The 7,960-nt window shown below is 32.0% G+C and overlaps 2 protein-coding genes across 5 annotated transcripts in view; one reads left to right on the top strand and one right to left on the bottom strand.

Moving 5' to 3' along the window:
* Position 1: 1 nt before the first annotated feature.
* LOC132724862 (uncharacterized) lies at positions 2-4,158 on the bottom strand. 2 transcript variants are annotated; one of them, XR_009624969.1, is made up of 3 exons: positions 1,818-1,973; positions 1,170-1,273; positions 2-767 (listed from the first exon to the last, which is right to left on the bottom strand). XR_009624969.1 is itself a non-coding variant. In XM_060709820.1 (3 exons), exons 1-3 carry the CDS (start codon positions 3,930-3,932, stop codon positions 504-506), a joined length of 396 nt encoding a protein of 131 aa, XP_060565803.1. In that variant the 5' UTR covers positions 3,933-4,158; the 3' UTR covers positions 14-503. The 2 variants fall into 2 exon arrangements, 1 of the variants encoding a protein (XP_060565803.1); XM_060709820.1 differs by lacking the exon at positions 1,818-1,973 and adding an exon at positions 3,905-4,158 and having other exon boundaries at positions 14-767.
* The window catches only part of LOC132724856 (inositol polyphosphate-4-phosphatase type I A-like), a 29,327-nt gene continuing 24,788 nt past the window's right edge, over positions 3,422-7,960 (top strand). For 2 of the 3 annotated variants that reach the window (XM_060709813.1, XM_060709814.1), the window contains exons 1-5: positions 3,422-3,547; positions 5,464-5,617; positions 5,974-6,038; positions 6,836-6,923; positions 7,250-7,498. In XM_060709813.1, coding sequence (XP_060565796.1) covers positions 5,500-5,617; positions 5,974-6,038; positions 6,836-6,923; positions 7,250-7,498 — 520 coding nt within the window. In that variant the 5' untranslated portion in view covers positions 3,422-3,547; positions 5,464-5,499. Of the gene's footprint in view, positions 3,549-5,463; positions 5,618-5,973; positions 6,039-6,835; positions 6,924-7,249; positions 7,499-7,960 lie in introns of all 3 variants that reach the window. The other variant, XM_060709812.1, reaches the window with a different exon arrangement.

Below are 7,960 nucleotides of genomic sequence, written 5' to 3'. Positions count from 1 at the left end.
TTTAGACTATATATGAATTTATTATTTATAATCAGCAATGTTGTATTTTGCATTTATAAAAGAAAATCTGAAAAGCCCAGTAGCTCAGTCCTGAAAGGGTTTAAAAATCAAACACCTAAAGATCGTCTACCTAGTTGGTATTTTGAGTCGCATTCGTTCAAAGCTTTTTATGAATCGACTTGAATTGATTTCAGTTCACTTGACATGACGTACAAGTCTGATACGTAATAACATATCACACATACGTATAATGTATCTCTTCTCTCCAACACAACTTGGTGTAGCAATCATAACTTGGTGTAGCCGACACAATAATAAGCTCTACGGAAGTACGGTTCTCCTCTAGACAACAACTTGTTCAAGATAACTTTGCTTCATATAACGTCGTGATAATGAATTGGCTCCATTGCTTTCTTTTCTTCAAAAACACCGAAAGGTTCTGAATCAACATCTACTAGACATTCAAATATTTAACTTCAGACATTTAGCTTTTCTATCACTTCTCAAGGATGTAGAAAATTTGTAAAGATATTCTGTAAAAGCTGGTGTCGTTTGTTGATTCTGGATATATGGTCACTTTTGAGAACTCGAGCAACTTTCGGCATGTTAAATGGCATATGTTTTGCTGGCACGAGTTTTGAATTATGAGCAATCGTATCGCTGTCTTTGACATGTCTCTGTGACCGTATAGGAACGGCAAAATCAATATCGAGCGCATGCGCATGATCGCCGTCAACTTCAGGCTCTGAACCCATAACTGTCCACATCTAAAAGAAGTAATATCTATTTGAAATATAAAGTAAATATATCGACTTTCAGAACGGTTGTTTTTAATAAAGTAAAAACAACATTCGTTTTACATTTTCATTGCTGCCTGCTTGACAAGGATAAAAAGTAGCATCTGTTGGTGTGAAATGGATTTGCAAAATTTAATTAGTTTAAATGCGTCAAGAAGTAAGAGGGGTGTCAAATATCACGCATATAATATATGTATTACATTTTTATTTCGCATATTGTTCTGAACTGATAAAATGCATAAGGTCATTGATATTTGTCTATTAATTTCAAATGACGTGTTTTTTTTTTCTTTTTCTTTTGACTTAAAAAATGAAACATTTACCTTGCTAAGAAAATATTCATATTTAAATTCGATAAAACTACACAATTACCTCTGTGAAGAATGCCCATCTGGCAGTTAGGATGAGAAAACCATAAGCTAATATAATGACAACTAAGTGGGTATATCTTCTCTTACACTGCATTTTGTAGATTTCTGAAAGAAAAGAAAAAAAACATTTTTAGTACAAAAAGAACAACAACGATAAAAGAGGAACGTCAGAAAGAATTTGTATTGCTCAAATGAAAATGTATATGTAACGAGTATGAAAAAAATGGCAATACATGTATATCACTGTTGATCCACAGATCAGTTTCGTTAAGATACATTTGTAATAGTAATTAATATGTTCTAGATAGAAACTTTCGTGAAAGAATTTCGTCAAGTTCATTTGGCATTTGAATCTATATCAAAATTTTTACACGCTTAAATGTGTAAAAAAAACAACTAAAACGTTTTGTACATGTACAATTGTTTCGTTAATACTATTTCTATCGTGAATATTTAGGCAATTTGTTAATAAAACAGCATGAAATTGACTATTAGTCTGTGATTAAAAAACTCAAGTTTGGCACAAAAGCAAACATATTTCTAGTTGCACGTGAAAACCAAGTAGATGTATTTCTTAACTACTTAAATATATGTCATTTTATACATATTAATAATTTTCTGACAACATTTTTTTCCAATTTTTGTTTACCTGAATTTCCGGTTATTTGAATTTAATAATCCTGTAATATGCAAGATGTTACGGAATTAAAACAAACGGAAGAAAACAAAAATGTCAAGATTCGTTCAAAGTCCAAGTACAAAATGTAGACAGTTGCTGTAAAGTAAAACGCAGTGTATCAAACACTGTCTGTTTCAACTTCCGCATGTACCTTACCCCTAGGTCAAATTGACCGCCAGTGTTATAAAGGAATATGTTACATTGTAGGAAAGCTGGTTTTCTATTTGCTAGCGAAAAAGCTAATATTATCTAACAGACGAAAATAAACGACTTGAGTTTAATTAGGCGTTGATTATGTCAGCTAATTATTTTACAAATAAATAGTAAATAAGTTTTAGTCCAAGGGCTGCATTTCACAACTCTCCGAAGTTCTAAAGTGAAATATACGTGGACGTTGATGAAAAAACATTTTGGCTATAATGCGTATGCTTGGTGGCTTATTTTGGTGGCATATTTCTGCCAACAGTAAACCATATATAATTATCGTGTTATCTCTGTTATTTATCGTGTTAAAGGAAAACTAACTAGTTAGTCAGATAGGTAACGCGATAATTATGTGGTTAACAGACTGTTGGCAGAAAAACGCCACCATAAATACGTCCTTATTTATAATGTAATTTGTACTTCTTTCCGATTGATAAAATATATTTTAATATAGTTTTCCCCCTTGATTTGATATACCAAGGAATAATTTAAGTTCCTGGATAAAATAATAATTGTTTAAAATAGTTTCAGCTAGGGTCTTTCTGTTTGAAAAAACCTGGTCACAATTTTTAGTGCTACAAAGTTTTATATTTTCAACTTATAACAGAAATATATCTCCTTAGTCTTTAGCTGTTTCATGTTATGGCGCGAGGGGTTTGGAAGATCGATAGATGGTATCGGGGATGTAGTATACGTCCTTATATAAGAACATTTATTACATGCTTTTCGGTGGTTTATAGAAATTTATCAGTGATATAAAACTGGTAATTTCACTGTTTGAAACAGTGAAATTACCACTTTGATAATTTCACTGTTTTAAATTTCAGCCCCTTACGTTGTTTCAGTGAAATACCAGCGTGCACAATACTGGGTACCAACTTAATGACGTGACGTCGAAAATGACGTCACGATGCATTATTATTTGGCGCGCTTTTCATTCTGTACGTATTAGGTTTAATGTCCTTTTAAAACGTTTATTTGCATAAAATAAAAAGAAAATTTGTTTAATTTAGTGTAAGATTGAAATATATTTCACCTTGTGAACACCAAAAGTTCATATTTCTCTCGTGGCTGCGCCACTCGTGAAATATACATTTTGGTGTTCACTCGGTGAAATATATTCCGATCTTACACTGAACTAAACAAATATCCTCTATTTAATTAATATCAATAAAATTAAGTCTCATAAGTATTTCAAGAAATCTGGTTATGCGTAAATTAAATAATGAATATGAAAATATAATTTTGATTTATTTAATTCCGGGAGCGAAAATTTATGGCATGAACAGTCAAGTACGAAAGTATTCGGAACGAACAATAGATCATAACATTAAAATTAAGGTCTGATTTCATTGGTTGAAATTTGTAGACTACACCAATCAAATTTAATTTAACAAGACTCGTTTGGTTTGTAACACAAAATGGCTGCCAAATTAAGTTTGAGGAAGTAAATCCGTAAATAAAAGGAAAGATCGGTTAATAAACTATCTTTTAAGGTACTTGCTAAATAAATCTAAATATGTTTGTTGTATTTGAAATGTCGGTAAACTGGAAGACGTTCAACGTTTTTGTTACGTTTTAAGAGAGTAAATTTTGGTAGGATATTTCTCCAAATAGTCGTTAAAATTTATAGTATACAGCCCATATAAAACATTAAAAAAAGTTTGTTTCATGTACCTGTGATTACAAGCTTCTCTCCTGACGTTTCCGCCCTGATTGTTTTATTTTTTTGGGAGAACTGTCTGCATTTGTATGATATTTACAGAATGTTCTTCCCCAATGTCAGAATGTTATTCTTAATTAAGTTAATATGAAAAAGGCAAAGCCTCAAAGCGAGCACAAATAACTTTTACCGTGATATATTATAAAATAATCGTTCATTTTTATTTGACATTTTCCGTTGTAAAATTGTCATTTGGTATTTATACACTGCTTCTGTTTATTCTGGTTCCCAGTCCTAATATGGTTCCCACATAAGTGCGCAGGTAACCAGTCTACGCTTCCGTTTTCAATCAGAATTCAATACTTCGGCTTTTTTTGTTGTCTTGTAATTCAAAAAGTTGTGATGTGTCAATTCGGTACTTCGGACGAAAGTTTTCAAAACCATCACTATCAAACAGGTGCTCACGTTACCGTTAAGCTCAGTTTGCGAGCAGGCCCTGTGGGCCAGCTCTTCGAGCTCGCTATAAATAATTTTGTACTGTTACATATACTTCAAGGCCATCATCAACCTTCTGGCCATGGCCATAGTTATGAACGCATGTCACTGATCAGCTTTTTAACGGGCCCTTATGCAAGGTTAGATAATATTCAAACATGAAGCTAAATAATTTGACACTGTTAAATGACCAGGAACATGTAAGGGTACTACTAAGTTAAGTATAAAGTTATCTTATACTGTACTCCTCTTAGTTCACAGTACTTAACACTTTACTACAGTAAAGAAAACAAACAATGAACTTACAGTACAAAAACTGTCATATGCTGTAACAATTAATTTTTTTTTTGCTAAGTGACACAAGGGGGAGCATACATCCAAAAAATCCCTTGTGTAGAATCAACCTAAATGGCAGCATGAATCACAAAATTGGGATGATGGGCCTGTAGTTATTGGTGTTTAAATAAATGGGTATATTAACTATTAATCTATATAACATTAGGAGAATAAAGTATCTTTTTAGCAGATTACTACACATTATGATTATGCGTTAATCATTCTGTTTATTTTATTTAATTAAGATTATTTTTCATTATTATTTAATATTTTACTTAATGATGTATATGTGAATGTTTTCATGTACTTAAGTTTTTATTGATGACTTGCAAAATAAATTGTGTCATTCCGCAGTAAATCATGCGTCTTATTCAAAATCTTAAAAGACTCGGCTGCTTTGCAGTCAAATTATTATAAAGGTAAAATTTGTACTTTACAAGGCCCGTAATTCTAGCATGAATTTTGACTGAATTGTTGACCTTTGTGTTACTGTATTTAGAAAATTCTTGGTTAAAGTTATAAGAGCAACACCAATATATAAAAGTTAAAGTATTGAGTAAAGTACTGTATATCCCTGTAATAATTCATACATGCTTTTGGGATCATAATTGGAGGTAACTATCTTAGACTCATAACTCTTGATGAAAAATGACCCTTTGTGAACTTAAAAAAATTGTTGGTCAATATGCAACACTCATAACTATGTCATGTATAATTATTTGTTTGACAGAAATCTTCTTTATTATTACTATATACTAAATTATTCAGGCTCATGTTCTACCATTAAGCACTGTAATTAGTTGAGCGCACTGTGCTACTGACAGCTCTTGTTAATTTCCTGTATGATAATCAAACAAGCTTAAACTATGTTGTTGTTTTTATTGTTTATAAGGAAGAATTATAAACTTGTTGTTTCAGGAAGTTAATGGTGATCATCATTTAAAGTTGTGCACAATGAGGTTCAACAGTAAAGAACTTGCCTATCTGGGACAACAGGCTTCAAATAATTATGACAGAGAAGGATTTCTGTTTATAAAGCAGAAAAATGACAAACTTTTCAAGAAAGGAGAGGGTATTATTATACTTTTCTCTTTTATAAAAACATCATCTATTTGTTGTTTGTGAGTAATTTGTTATATATTTGGTCAAAATGGTTGTGAGATTACCAGATAAAATGAAATATATGCATTCAAAATATAAGTAGAGCTTGGAAAATAAATTTAGAAATGTCTCACTTAAAGAATAAATAAATAAATAAATAAAAATGTTATAGATGCTTTACTGCTTGTTTATCTTAGTATTTTTCGTTATTAAATAGAATTTAGAATGTATCATCACCTTAGTGCAATAACTGGTTAACTCCTATTAAATTTAGAAGGACTTAAAACATTACTGCACTAAAGTGATGTTATGCTTATTTGCTTTCAGCTTTTGTTGAGCGATACTTCAGACTCAGAGGGAATTTACTGTTTTATTTCAAGGACAAGAATTTTGTAAGTTTAATTTTTACTGTTACATAGAAACTGTAAATGGCAACTTTGAAGTTGTACTAGCCAGATAGTTTACACCTGTATAATATTATACATTAAACAATAAAAGTCATACAAACACTTAAAATTTGTTATAAGAAAATGCTGTTGCACTTTAAAAAACACACCCTGTGCAGGATTTGAAGTTGTGACCACAAGGTTATAAACAAATTAACCAAAAAAAAAATCTAGATCGCTTATATAAAGAAGTAGTTTCCTGACACAGTTGTCAGAGTTTGTATTTATGGTATTCAAGTTAAGTGTGCACTCATAGGTAACTCAAATCCCTAGCGGTCATGTCATCTGCTCCTTTACACTATATAGTTAAAAATTTCTCACGATGAGGTGCTGTTAAGATAGAAAAAGATAATTAAAAGATTATAAGTAAGCTTATATTTTATTGATGCTATATACAATACATGTATATATTGCACTGTTTTGAATTCATTTCAAGGTAAATTATTTGTTAGGTGTTCTTCATAAATAAGAAAACTGAAGGGAGCAGTTTCACTTGTAGCATTCTTATTTACAAAAATCACTCAATAAACATTGTCAGTATCTTTGTGGTTTGGCTATTTTTCATCAAAACTTTTGTTTCAGTACTAGATTAGATTTAAATTTGTGAAAAGAAATAATAGTTTTTATTATGTCCAAAGTTTGGGGTCAAACTATAGTTTTCATGCATGTCATTTTCAAACTTTTCTGAAACATTCAATGAAATTTCTTTTTTATTGATAATGGTTTGGATATTATATTTTTAGAAACATGATCCACAGGGAGTGTTTGTTTTGGAGAGATGTACTGTAGAACTGGATGTCAATGAACAACAAAATTTCTCATTTGTTATAGGTGAAAACTTTTATACATGTATTATCTTGGATAATATAAACACTATTTTTTGATCTTTAAGTTTTGGACTTTAATCCACTTTCTAAAGCTAAGCCAGTACTAGTGTCATAAAAGGGAATAAGAATCTTCCACCAGTAAACTTCATGCCAAGGATAGCTACAATTTAATCAATGTATGTTAAGTATCAGATCTTTCAACCACAAGGTCAATGCTTATCTCAAATAGGTGTGACCTGTTAAAAGCAAATTACACAAGTCAAAAACAAATTGTAAATCTAGATGTATATTTAACCAGTGTTGAGCAGAAAAATATTTCTATTTTTGTAGTTTTTGAGGGGGATGATGAGATTTATACATTTTCTGCAAAGACAGAGGAAGACAGGGATGGCTGGATCCAGGCTCTACATGTTTCCAGCTATGAGTGCTTGAAGATGCAGCTACAGAGCCTTAGAGAACAGGTTCAGTCCAAGACTGGCAAGGATCCTATGGTGCACATGATGCCCTCGGATACAGGAATGGAGTTTGAGACCCAGGCTGGAGGCTCAGCCGATGATCCTGCTATGGAGATTAGTCTCGGCATGTATATATGGTTTAATTTGAGTCGCGTCATGACAAAACCAACATTGTGCATTTGCGATCAGCATGGATCCAGATCAGCCTGTGCATCGGCGCAGTCTGATCAGGATCCATACTGTTTGCTTACCAACTCTATTTCAAGTAGAGAAACTGATAGCGAACAGCATGGATCCTGATCAGACTGCACAGATGTGCAGGCTGGTCTGGATCCATGCTAGTCGCAAACCCACTATGTTGGTTTTGTTGTGACGCAGCTCAAAATTTTGTCATTTGCAAGGCCACCATGGCAGAATGATTAAGGTCATTGACTTTGAATCATCTGTCCATGGCCACTGTGTGTTCCAATTAATGCCGTACAATAATGATTTCTCTTTGAAATTCTTGAACTGAAAAGTGAACAATTCTAAATATATAGAGACAGTATAAGTTCATTACTAATTATCAGTAGTAGGAGAGTTGAAT

Source organism: Ruditapes philippinarum, unplaced genomic scaffold (assembly GCF_026571515.1).
Source record: "Ruditapes philippinarum isolate M1 unplaced genomic scaffold, ASM2657151v2 ctg4587_1_1_1_1, whole genome shotgun sequence".
Lineage (NCBI taxonomy): Eukaryota > Metazoa > Mollusca > Bivalvia > Venerida > Veneridae > Ruditapes > Ruditapes philippinarum.
Note: the sequence above shows the minus strand (reverse complement) of the source record. Positions and strands in the feature narration are given on the sequence as shown.

Coding starts and splice junctions, on each gene's coding strand:
- LOC132724862 (XM_060709820.1), bottom strand. CDS start 3,932: ATGAACGATTATTTTATAATATATCACG. Junction 1,274..3,904: donor TTATTTTATAATATATCACG/GTAAAAGTTATT, acceptor CTTTTCTTTCAG/AAATCTACAAAATGCAGTGT. Junction 768..1,169: donor GATGGGCATTCTTCACAGAG/GTAATTGTGTAG, acceptor TACTTCTTTTAG/ATGTGGACAGTTATGGGTTC.